Source organism: Trachymyrmex septentrionalis, unplaced genomic scaffold (assembly GCF_001594115.1).
Source record: "Trachymyrmex septentrionalis isolate Tsep2-gDNA-1 unplaced genomic scaffold, Tsep1.0 scaffold211, whole genome shotgun sequence".
In the NCBI taxonomy this organism is placed as follows: Eukaryota; Metazoa; Arthropoda; class Insecta; order Hymenoptera; family Formicidae; genus Trachymyrmex; species Trachymyrmex septentrionalis.
The window spans coordinates 389490-402537 of NW_017305299.1; the positions used below are offsets into that span (position 1 = coordinate 389490).

General features: G+C 36.8%; 2 protein-coding genes across 4 annotated transcripts in view; one reads left to right on the forward strand and one right to left on the reverse strand.

Annotated features, from left to right (window-relative positions):
• The window catches only part of LOC108748132 (transmembrane 7 superfamily member 3-like), a 9564-nt gene extending 8869 nt beyond the window's left edge, over positions 1-695 (reverse strand). Inside the window, exon 1 of the mRNA XM_018486159.1 lies at positions 466-695. Within this exon, the coding sequence (XP_018341661.1) occupies positions 466-565 (100 nt within the window). The 5' untranslated portion in view covers positions 566-695. The remainder of the gene's footprint in view (positions 1-465) is intronic.
• Positions 696-900: 205 nt separating this feature from the next.
• LOC108748137 (ankyrin repeat and SAM domain-containing protein 1A-like) overlaps positions 901-13048 on the forward strand; it is a 67505-nt gene continuing 55357 nt past the window's right edge. For all 3 annotated transcript variants that reach the window (XM_018486164.1, XM_018486163.1, XM_018486165.1), the window contains exons 1-5: positions 901-1104; positions 11915-11995; positions 12159-12315; positions 12582-12727; positions 12887-13009. In XM_018486164.1, coding sequence (XP_018341666.1) covers positions 1001-1104; positions 11915-11995; positions 12159-12315; positions 12582-12727; positions 12887-13009 — 611 coding nt within the window. In that variant the 5' untranslated portion in view covers positions 901-1000. The remainder of the gene's footprint in view (positions 1105-11914; positions 11996-12158; positions 12316-12581; positions 12728-12886; positions 13010-13048) is intronic.

Here is a 13048-nt window from a genome sequence, read left to right on the forward strand (position 1 = left end):
CTTTTTCTCATGACATGATAGTATTCCTCATAAAAATATAAAAAGGATGTTTGTAGTTAAACCAGATTAGAATTAAGCTTACATTGGGACAGAATCGGGCCTAAGTATAATTCATATATTTTGATATATGTAGGAGCAGATATACAGATATTATCTATATTTTAAATAATAACTGAATTATATTGTACATTTTCAATAATGAGAAGACATCCGAGATACCTGCATATTATTAATAATTCTAAAGCTGATATTCATAGTCAATTCTTAAATTTAAGGCTATCTCTTAAGTACAGTTTTAAGATGTTACGAATAAATCAGAGAGCCGCGCGTATTAGTATCTTGAGACATTATTTAACACGATCTTGAAATAAGAATGAATAATAAATACCGTCCTAAGTTTTACCCAAAGATACTGTTTACAATATCATGAGAAGTTTGCTGAATGTTGAGGTTATGTACGCTTACCGGATTCGGTAGCTGTATTTTCTAACGTCATCGTCCCATTACTGAAGAATAATGATAAAACCAATAGAAAGATAACGGCTCGATTCATATCAGCGCACATGCCGTATTACGTATTTATTTGTTCAAGTTACTGTTTAAGTGCGAACGTGAACCGGCGTTTTCGATGCGATGGAGAATTAGTACGACGCAACAGCTGTCACTTGACACTCGGCTCTACGAACTCGCGCTCGTTCGTGACGCTCGTACGGACGTACATACATGCATACATGCATACAACAGCCACCGACGGTACGCACGATTCATGCCATCTCGCTCGCTCCATTCATAAGACGTACGGGATTGCTCGCGTCGTCTCACTCCCCCTTATTGTGGATTTTCATCGAGGAAGTTAGTTTCGCCAGGCCGCCGTACGGCGGCGCGTCAGTTCGGCCAAGATGGCCACGCTGGATCAATGAAACGCGAGTAATCGTAGTGAAAACAGAAATTGACAAGTGTGCGGGCGAAGATCGCGGCTTGATCGCGGTGTAAATGGACCATGGGCAAGGACCAGGAGCTGCTCGAGGCAGCAAGAAGCGGCAACGTCACCGTGGTCGAGAAGATCCTCGGCCAGCGAGCCAAGAGGAGTGGTCCACTGGCAAGGTGGGTGTCACCGGAGCCTAGGCTTGACAACTTTTGCCTCGTTGTCGCCTTGCCTCGTTACTGGGGTCATTTCCTCATTCCCAGTTCCCGGCTAGTTATTCTCGACCCTTTTGATGATTTAACGACCCGAGGTCTCGTCCCGAGTCCGTCGACACGGGCATGACATCGTCTCGCGCATTCCATTATCGAACCGCCACCGCACGCCGTGCTCATTTCGGTATAGGTACTCCGATACTCCGATTCGCCGTCTCGCCGATAAGATTGCCGCAAGGATTCTTCGGCAAGCCCACGGGCTTGTTCGATTTCGCAATGTTCACCGCGGCGGCCGATGAAGAAACTCACGCGAATGAGGTTAAACGAACTCCCACGATGAATGGCCACCGGCCGTTTTTCCTTTTTCTTTTTCTTTTTATTCCTTTTTTGTTCATGATGATGCTTCTTACGATAATTCCTTCACGATCGATCGAACATGCCGTGTCGTCGTTCGATTAATCCGCGGCTGTCAACCGCGATTGACCGCTCACCAGGATTTCTGCCGTTAGTTCCACCGTTAATTACACGAATCATTGCCTGCGTTTCTACTTTCATCTCGGTCGCGGACTCCGTACCATCGAGATTCTAATTTAATTTCAATTTTGTGCGTTAATTATAAAATAATGTTTTAATATAAGTATTTTAACTCTTAGTATACACTGGATGATTTTCCGATATTTTACTACACGACGATGAGTCATTCGTGTTCTTGAATTCATTTCCATTACTTTAACAAATATATCGAAATTATTAAGTAATCCTTTCATCTACTTTAACATCTTTAGAAAGTATTTGTAAGGTTGTATATTTAAAAAAAACTATATATAAATGTTATAACTAATTACTTGATATTCCTACTTTTTCAAAGAAAAGAAATGTGTAAAACACGAATAATCCAATCGTGCGTATTAAAGATTAATAATACATATATGAAATAAGATGAGGCCAGGACGAGCAAAAATGAAGATGTTAAGTTACTAAAGTTATCTTAATTTTTGCTCGTTTCTTGGTATTATTTTGTTATACATATTTTTTTAATACATTATATGAGCGTGTTTCTTTCAGTAATTGTCAAGTAGTTTGACATTCTCTTTCTTTCTTTTTTCCCTTTTTTTTTCTCTTTTTCAGACATTAATTTTATTTTATCGCTTCACATTGTACGACCGAATCGTCTTACATAACTACTCCATTTATTAAAGACAAAATAACGAATATAATGGTTGAGTTCTGTTCTATTATTAGAAATATAATTACAGTGCATTGATATTAGCATTTCGTTCAATAATCCTGTTCACTCAAATTGCTAATGATTTTACCGTGACCATGAATCATATCAAACACGTACACTCGGTGACGTTGTATGCAGATATGTTGATACTGAGCAAGGACTTCGTTTCAATTATCGAGAGCCGCACGCAATGTTTCCTGTAACATTTTTCTCTAAGCTGTTAACATGAAACAATTAGTATCATTTAGCACTCGTATCCTTTGTCATGCTATAAAAGCACACGCAGCAGATATATGCGACAGAAACACAAAAATGTGCAGAAATATAAGGAAAAATTGAAATCGCATTGAGACGTGAAATAGTATTGCCGCTATTTCCGAGCTTTACCTGCAACACGCTTATCGAATCACTCTACTTTCTATTTGCGGTGGTACATAGAGGGATCTATTTGGCGAGTAGCTATATAATTTCAAGGGTCATCAATAACGCGGAGCACGCGATAGGCCACCGTTTCGGAGAAGCGAAGATCTCTACGATTAGCTTCGTTTTATTTTCTCCACACGACGGAGACATTTAAATCCTTCGCGAATGAATTAACGTTGATTGCAACCGATTTCACGAACATGTACATTACCGTGGGAATGTCCCCGTAATTTTGCATTTATTCGCGAGAACGCGCTGACGAATAATCGGATAGGCGCGAACGAACGTGTTCGTCCCGACGAAAAAGTTCCGCGCGGAAATAAATTAACGACCGGCGTACGCAATGTCGTCATTATGGTCAAAATCGGAGTAAAACATTTGTTCATTCGTCTGTCAAACTGTCGCACGCCCGTCGAGCAACGCGATACTCGCATCGATTCGCGCGATGTTAAAGCCCTAACTACGCTGCTCCAGCTTTTGATATGATATTATCGCACGTATTATCGTCTAATCTAATCAATTTAAAATGATGAAAAAGCTTAAATTTTTTCTAAATACACCTAGAAGTAAATAATTTTATTTCTATACGCCAGTCGATATTTATTTTAATATCGTTATGTATCTTGTAACGAAAATGCACTTTGCTGGATTAACAAAATCAATTTTTACATCAATTTTATCTTAATCTCAAAACCTCTCCTGAAGACTGCATTCTATATTAAGAGCCTAAGATACATATCAATGCGAGTCCATTCAAGGGATCGTTGTAAAGCCGCGTAGCATAAAGGAGCCTTAATGCCTTGTACAAGCGTATTCAAACAGACGATTAGCCACCGGACGTGTAGAGCGAGTCGATCGAACGCGAATCCGAATGAATTTATTATCGCGCTGCGTCCTCGCCTCATTCAATTATATCGCGATCGCCGATGGTGTCGTTCCGAGCGAGTTGACGCTCACGTAATTAGTGAAACACCGTCGTCTACTCGGCGGCGGTCTTTATTGACCCAGTGCCGCGAACTCCTCGACAAAGACGGACTTTGTCGACGCTACTCGCTCTTTCCTATTAATTAAATCATGCTACGGCGACGACGTAAGAAGCTCATGGTTTATTTTTCGAGGGACTCGTGCGTGCGTGCGTGCGTGCGTGCGTGCGTGCGTGCGTGCGTGCGTGCGCACGTGCTATAAGCACATTCATGCATTTTAAGAATGACTGCATCGTGCGACGATGCAAAAAGGTGAAAGACATTGAGAGCAAAAGAGACTGAGGAAAAATCTGTTTATTATTCAGGGATCGGCTCCGCCAGAATATATACACAAGTAGATCAATATTATTATACAATATTGACAAATATTCAGAGTGACAGGAAAGTTTGCGTGACCAAGTTTTGTATGTTTATCAAATCAAGTAGCAAGCTGACGTTATTTATTGTCGTTTTGATGTCAAAATGATACTAAAGACGTATCAAAATAACGTTAATTTGCTTGTTAGATACAATAACGATGGTTGTCACCTGTTTTCGGCTGAAGACTCCGGTTTTTGTCTAAGTTTTTGGTACGAAAAAATTTCCGATTACCTATTTTTAACATTTTACTTTTAAATGTGCGCGTTGATTTTCTTCAACATTGATAATCTTTTTTTGGAGAACGCATTAGAAAACAGTATAAATTTTCATAACAATCGATCTTTTGTAAAATTGTCGTAATCTTTGGCAAAAGGATCATACCTAATAACTTTTTTTTTTTTTTTTAAAACGCACTACGATACGATTTTAGTTTTGTTAATTTTGGTACTATTTATCGATATCTGGCAAAATAATGGGATCTTCGGTAGAAGAACCGTCAATCTCCGAGGAACACTAATCGAAAGATAGTAATGTGTATTAAAAAACAAACTTTGAAAGTATTACTTATACTTTGTTTAATACCAAAACTCTGTATTAAAAAAAATTTTCATTGGAATGGTGAATTGAAAATCGCTCAATTAGCTGCCTGAAGAGATTTATCCGTGAAAAGATTATTGATGCACACCTTTCCAAAGTGTCTTATATAAAGTTTGTATCAAAGTTGAAGGTAGCCATTTTAAATGTTAATTATTATTTTCGATGTTTAATAATACATAATTATAATTCAAAATTTGTTTTTTTTTCTCTATAAATATACGTTATTAACGATTTCGTGAACACAAAACTTTATAGCCAAATTTTTTTGTCACCCTGTACTGTCTAGCCTGGATTATATTATTTTTTCCTTGGACATGACAGATGTCAAAATATGGAGGAAAACCTATTATATAAATAAAAATAACAGACAAAAAAGTTGTTATCTAATATCAATTGACTGTTACTCCGATATTAAGATTGGACTTTAATTCGAGTAAGATACTTAATATTAAAAAATAAAAATATGTTATTACATTTTTACTACAGAAACCAGTGACACGTAAAATGTGCGATAAATTTTTCATTGCACGCATTTACCATTTGAAAATTAAATATTACATAAAAAGCAGCTGGAGAGCTTTGCAATTTTTCTCTACCGTCCTTTAAGGATTGGAAAAGAGGGCGACGAATCGCCGTCGGTGATTCTTAATGTGTCATAACGAACGCGCTGCTTCTCTAACGAATTGTCTCTCGTGCCTGTCGTCGGTGCCGTACAACTTGTCCGTAACTACAAAGCCAGCCCGCGGCAACTTCTCCCGCGCGATTTCTTCTTCTCGTTACTCCGCGACCTCTTCACCGCCCAACACGCGCTTGCCTTTTTGCCCTCCTCGTCGAGATCACAGAAAAGCAATATAAAACGCGACCGCTCTGAGAGAGCGTTCCCGAGCTCCTCGACGCTACCCCGTCGGAGAGCTGAGAATATTTTGCGATGCTAATCGCGAAGTGGACGTACCACTTTTCGTGTACGAGCGCCCGCGAATGTATGTTTAGCCTTTGTTTGTCGTTCGCTTTATTTTCTTTTCACTTTGTATAGGTGCGATAATTTTAATCGCAGCTTCGTGAAAGATAGCTAGGAAAAACGTACTCACAGGATAAACCGTAAGAAAATCGATATAGTAAAATGTGAATTATGTAATATAGAACACATATAAATATTCATACTTCACACATGATATGTATAGTAAAGTCATATTTTCGGAAGTAATTTCGTGCCCATTGTAAACGTATCAGAATCCAATAAATTTTAATTGGTTGATTTGCGCTTGCTTTACAGTATTTGCGATTAAAATATATTGAGGTGAAATATACAGGGTGTCCTAGACTTTGCTTGACATCCGTTAGAAGCAGATTTCTGAGATGATTTCAAGATGAAAATCCTAATATCAAAAATATCGGGATTACAGTAGTTGTTAAATGAGAAGCATTAAAGCTATCCAATTGAACTTCGATTCACTATTGTGCAATGTGCCATGCTTCAGCGAATTTTGTACAGTTTAATTGGCTAACTTTGAACCCTTCTTATTTAAAACCTATTTAACTTTGACATTTTGATATTATCATTTTCGTTCTGAAATGATCTCAGGAATCTGCTATTAATAGATGTTGCGTGAAGTCTGGTACACCCTATATATTTAGATGCACGTTCCTTTATCGAAGAAAAATCATGTCTATACTTTTTTTAAGATTAAAATTTGCTGTTATTATTACTTTTTTTTACACTTCGTGTAATTTATACTTAAACCTGTTTCTCTTTTCTTCACGGTACCTGTCGTCAAATTTTTCTGAAGAGGACATTCGGCTACGTCAGCACGTATCGTACCTCTCTTCTTTGCCGGAGGAAACTATCGATTGATGCCCTAGCACCCCTCACATGTATACACCCTCACAGCTTTCAGCTTCTCTCTCACACGCTCGTTCCCTCTTCCTCCCTTTCCTATCTCAGCCCCTTTTCCTCTCCCCTCTTTATTGCTTTCTCTTTTGCTCCTTCTCCCTCTCAGCCTAGTTTTCCTCTACACTTTGCCTCCGGCATAAGGGTGCGTTTGTGCTAGACTCTACACTCACGTTCATGGAGTCGAAAAGAGCTCTACTGTGTTCCGTTTATCCATTCGCATTTTATATTTCTAATCCTACTGTCAAGATATTTTAAAGTTCTATTATAATATTATGGTCGGACAAGTAGATGTTTATTAAATACTATATATAAATACTATATAGAATAATTTATAAATATATCATTTTCGATCCTTTCTAAAATAACACAGCGATAATCAAATATTAAAATCCATGAAATTATTTTTTAATTTATTTTAATATTATATTTATTTTATGTTAAAAGTAAATTGATGTAATTTTATAGTGTATTATTTTAGAGTGTATTAAATGTTTTTTAATACACTCTTTTAAAATTATGTATTCAATTATTTGCACACTTTTGCTCTGAACAATTAACATACTAAACACTGAGAGAAAACGAAATAGTTATGGCAACGAGAAATTTGACAACTTTACCAATTTAAGTATCTGTAACTAGTTTTACAAAGTAATAGCAACTAAAATAGTACTAATTACCAAAAATATAGTCATGGTAACAATATTTAGGTACTAGTAATTGGTAGCGAAATAGTAACTCAACTACATTGAGTAGTTGCTTGAACTTCATGCAAATATATATAACAATTACATTTTTCTAATTTAGATAAAAACTTTTTTTTAATAAAGCACTCTACATCATAGCAACTAATTAATCACTATTGAAATAACTTTAAGGACTATATCCAAAATCTTTTCTCTAATGTCGCTCGCTCAGCACGAGCAGTACGCGGCATTGTCACCAGAGGGATGTATTTAGTAGAGTTCAGTTTTTTCTAAAAAGAAAACACTCAGCTTACAATAAAAGCTTACAATAAAAACAGCATTGGGTTCGAACTTGGAAGACAAAAATAAATGAAAAATGCATACAAAAATTTGTAACTATGTATTAAAAGTTTTAATAAAAAAACAATAAATAAATTAAGTGAACAAAGAAAATGTAGCCATAACTACTATAGTTAATGTTATATATTTTCTTAGTTCATTTAATTTAATATTCTTATTAGAATTTTATAATATATACAGAGTGTCCCGCAAGTGCTTTTGTGTAGATAGAGCAGACTAAACTGAGTCGAAAAGTCCTCTACCATTTTGCAATTTTCGCTACAGTTAACAAGATAATTATTAAAAATTATCAAATATTGTGGTCTTCAATAATTTTTTGCTCAAATACTATCAACTTTGCAGAAAAATTGCAAGAGACAAAAATCGTTTATTTTCTTCTCACAGAACTCTAAGAATTTTTTCAGAATTTTTTAATACTGTATTTTCTTATTTTTCAATACCAACATGAGAAGATACGGTATTAAAAAATTCTGGAAAAATTCTCAGACCTTTATGAGATAAAAATAAACAACTTTTGTCTCGCTGTTTTTCTATAAAGTTGATAGTATTTGAGTAAAAAATTATTGAAAACCAATATTCAGCGAATTTTAGTAATTAATATCTCGTTAACCATTGCAAAAATTGCAAAATGGTAGATGACTTTTCGACTCAGTTTAGTCCGCTCTATTTAGAAACTTACGGGTCATCCTGTATATAATTGAGGCGCTATTTATAGTGCAACTACAAATTTATAGTTACTGATATGACTTTTTTCTTCGAGTGAAAATGTTGGTCATTAATATAACAGTTAACCTGTTTGTTCTTCAGGCAAGGCCTACATTTTCTTTCTCTTTTACGATATCGGAAAGAACAATAGCTATAATTATTAACGCTGCTGAAAGCTGACCCACGATGCCCATTTCGATTGCGCTTCTTGATTAAAACCAACAAGAAATTACCATTATACAGTGTCCAACAGACGGTCCTACCACCATGATCGTCCTCCCCTCTATCTCTTGCCCTCCATCTCATTCGTAATGTTCAGCGATGTAGGGATACCGGGCGATGTCCTTTTTGCAGACAATCTTCAGGGTTTAATTAAGGAACTTGGAAGAGTGGATGAACTCGATGAATGGGGCGGACGAAAAGTGAAAGGGCGACGTTGGGAGTAAAGAGAGGGAGAAGGGTAGAAAAAGAGAGTCAAATGTTCTTTACTAACCAGGATAGCAGCACGCGAACGTTCCTTGGTCATTCCATAGTACATATATACGCACTTCGCACGCGCATGTGCGCGGAAACGCACACGCATGACAGCGCAGCGCGTTTGTGTACAGCTTTAAGAATTGTGCATCACCCTCGTTATTGTTGGGACGTGGAAAACAAACAGCCATCTCTCGGCTCGACGATCGGAAGAGAAGGCGAAATAGCGAGAGACGCCGATAGGAAGACAGAGAGCGCGGAATTGTGCGATCGAGCATACAGAGTGTAAAGCTTACAAATTGCAACCGTGGACACAAGAAAAGAAAGAAAAATTAAGAGCAGAAAAGTACAACGTAGTAGTTAGTAAAATCGATTATTAAAAATTCATTTAAGCGAGACGCTTAAAAGCAACTACCCTACTTCTTTTTAACATTGATGACGATCACATTCATTATTTTTTTTTCATGGTACGCGATTTTCTTTGAGTGGTGTGTAACGTTTTGCCACGCCTGTAATATCGCTCTTATGCGATACAATTTTCTTTTTGATCTCTGTTACAATGGCTTAAGAGTTTCTCGAGGAGGTGAAGGGGAGAGCTTACGTCGATCGTCGCGTGCCGCCTACGGAAAAGTCAGCGATTTAGAGTGCGTGTATCCGAGGGGTTAATGACGACGTTAGTTAATGACGGCGTGCTTTGATGTGCCGCTCGTATACTGGAAAAAAGTCTCCCGCTTACGTAATTGTTTTGTAAACTGAGCGCCACGCTTTGACGGCGACGTCACATGGGGGCGTGGGATTAAAATGTGTGTACGCTCTTTTAACAAGGGAAAAGTTTCTGCATTTCCTTCACACGTGCGAGTTTGCGATCGATAATGGATTCCAGCGATTTAGATCGCTTGGAACTGATACGATAGTAATCAGTGATTCAATTATAAAGTTGCCTTTTGAATCTATATATTGTAACAACCGAATCAATTATTTTCTTTCTTCCCTTCCTTCCCCTCCCTCTTTCTTGTCTCTCTCTCTTTCCTTATGGGACAATATTTAATTAATTACATATCATATATTATAAGAAATAATAAAACGTTTGAATTTGCTTGTAGACATAATATATCTAACAATTCTACATTGAGAAAAAAATTTACTTAATTTTGATAAATAATTGTTTGAATAGTGCTAATGTGACATTTTTATTTGCGGGAAATAAATATTTGCTAAATAAAAAAAATATAATAATTAAATTAAATTAATGATTCTCGTATCAAAAATAAACATATGTTTATATTTAGTAAATATTCAACTGACACTATTCAAACAAATATTTATTAAAATTTAGTACATTTTTCTCTCTCAGTGCAGCATTTATTACAATATATTAAAAATATATCGGTAAGAGAATTCATAATTCCTGATAGTCATAGGTTTATCTTCTAGATGATAGACTAAGGGTGGAATGTACATACATATATATTTTTGCGCTTCACTCCTCATATCGAAGATACATAAGAGCTGTGCAAATACCGTGCTCGAGTTGTAGCATTTATTAGTCGTCTAATGTCAACATTATGCTATCTAATAACATTTCTCATTAAGACGTACTTTGATGCGAATATAAATGTATAGCATACTGTATAAAAATACATTGTATAGGTTGCGAATTATTTTATTTTTTTCCAAGATGTATCACTTTGCGATATTGTCGATACTATATGCGATATAATCGCCGAAATATCACCTTCTTTTCGCAAACATTTCTTAAATCATTGCTTTCTAACGCCCGTAATATTTTAACCTCGGTATCTAGCGCGACGAGAATATAATGAGCAGTGTATTTAATGGGTTAATTAGGTGTTGGCAATAAACTTACTGTTACGTGTCCAGCATTACAACAACACTACGTCGGATGACTATGTCGGTTAGGCAATATCGCACTTACGGCACGTACGATCGCGTCGGAGCTTTATTACTGTGAAATGAAAACGTTAATTGCGGCTTTTCACGTTGATCCATTACTACGCATAAATGCTCAATTCATGTCGCCAATAAATTCCTCATTACGGGCCTTTAAAAGACTTTAATTTCGATTATGCGCTTAATTTTTTTCTTTTCCACGGCGAGACTTAGTCTCACCTGCCCTCCTATCTTGCAAAATAAAACAAAAGAAAAAAGAGACTTTACTTTTATATAAACTTGATTCGGATCTTTTTTTGAATATTCTCGAAATCCAGTCAATTCAAGCGCCTTTGAACGCGGATACTCGACGCTTCGAGGATGGCTGAATAGCCGCCGGCTTTCCTCCCCCTTCGTTCCTCCAATCAAATCCACTTGGAGAGAGACGGGATAACGAGAAATTCCTCTATCGGCAAAGCGTTGCAGGAATATCTGGATATCCGATTCAATAAAAGGAAGCAGAAAGGTGGCAAGAGGGCGGGAGTCATAAGTCGCCGGAGAGGAACGCTGCTATATAGTGCACCTCTTCCGCTTTTCCCGACGAGGGTGCCGTCGTTTACACGGTGTTTGCGGGGGCGCGACATTTATCTCCGCGCGAGCGCAACAAAGGCACGTAATGAGAACATGTGTTGGACGCAGGAAGCTTCATTAGCGAGCCTGTTCCTTTTCACGGGGCACATTATGTCATCTAACGATCTAGCGATGTGCAGATATCGCGATTTTTCGGCGTAGCGTATTCATGCCGTATGTCGTGCACTTTCTCGAATTACGAATCAGAAATGAGAATTAAGAAATACAGCGGTCGATTCGACATTGAATCATTGAATAGCTTTTGATTCAAAAATAATTAATACGCAAATTTAAACATTCTTGCAGCGAATTAAATTTGTTCAATTGTCCTATAAGATTATCTTGTAAAAGCATTTGTAGTATTGTATTTTATTGTTTATCCTATCGTTAATCTGATATTTTTGCGATAAATAATTAAATTATTCACGGTAGTTATCGCGAGTTAATAAGAGCGATAAAATGAACGTAAAAAATTTGTCGACAATTTATATTATATGAAAAATAAATTAATCGATTTTCTGTTGTACGATTTGAGCAATATTTTTATTTCTAGTTTACGTCGGGGACCAGGTGCTAATGTGCAAGACGCCAGTGGATATTCAGCTCTTCATCACGCAGCCCTAAATGGGCATAGGTACGATATGTTAAATATTTTTTATAAAAGATTATTAAAGATTATTGTGTTTGAAGTACTCTTTAATACTTCCTTGGATTAAAATCGATGTTCTCCTTTTTATCGAATTTTTTAAACATAACTGTATTTTCTCTAATGTTTCCTAAAACATTCTCATTTGCAGAGACGTAGTCAGATTGCTGCTCCAATATGAGGCTTCCACCAATGTCGTCGATGCTAAAGGTTCCTCACCGCTTCATTTGGCAGCTTGGGCTGGGGACGCGGAAATTGTACGATTAATTCTTAATCAAGGTCCATCGGTACCAAAAGTGAATCTTGCGGTTAGTATCGTTTTATCGTTTAGTATTTATTATCACAAAATGTTTCGTTAAAATAATCATTTTAGGATATATTTCCAAAGTCTGTAACACCACAGAGTATGTTTTGTAGTATCTTTTTATTGAAGTGTAATGCAGGAAATTATTTTTTATGGTTACCTCAGAAATAATATCTTACTATATAATTTAATTTACGGAAGCAGCTTTGATGAATGTCGCAAATTAATATGTAATATCTAAAAAAAGCTCTAAATATCGTTTGGTTACAGACAAAGGATAACGAAACTGCATTACATTGTGCCGCACAGTACGGGCACACGGAAGTGGTGGCACAGCTGTTGCAATACGGATGCGACCCTAGTATCCGCAACAGCCGCGGAGAATCCGCGCTCGACCTCGCTGCGCAATATGGCAGGTAAATCGCACATACAACTACATCTTTTCCAGCGACTCAATATTTTCCCCATATACACTTCATGATATTTGCGAATATTAAATTTCGCGATCTATATTACTATTTATATTGGGATTCATGCTAAGCATCACCGTAGCGTAATCGTGGCGTTTCTTACAGATTGGAAACTGTGGAATTACTCGTGCGAACGCATCCTGAATTAATCGAATCACTTCGTAATTCTTCCTCATCTCTGATCTTCCCGCATACACCGTTACATTTAGCTTCACGCAATGGCCACAGGTAAGAGTTAATTTATTTGGCATATATATATATATATAT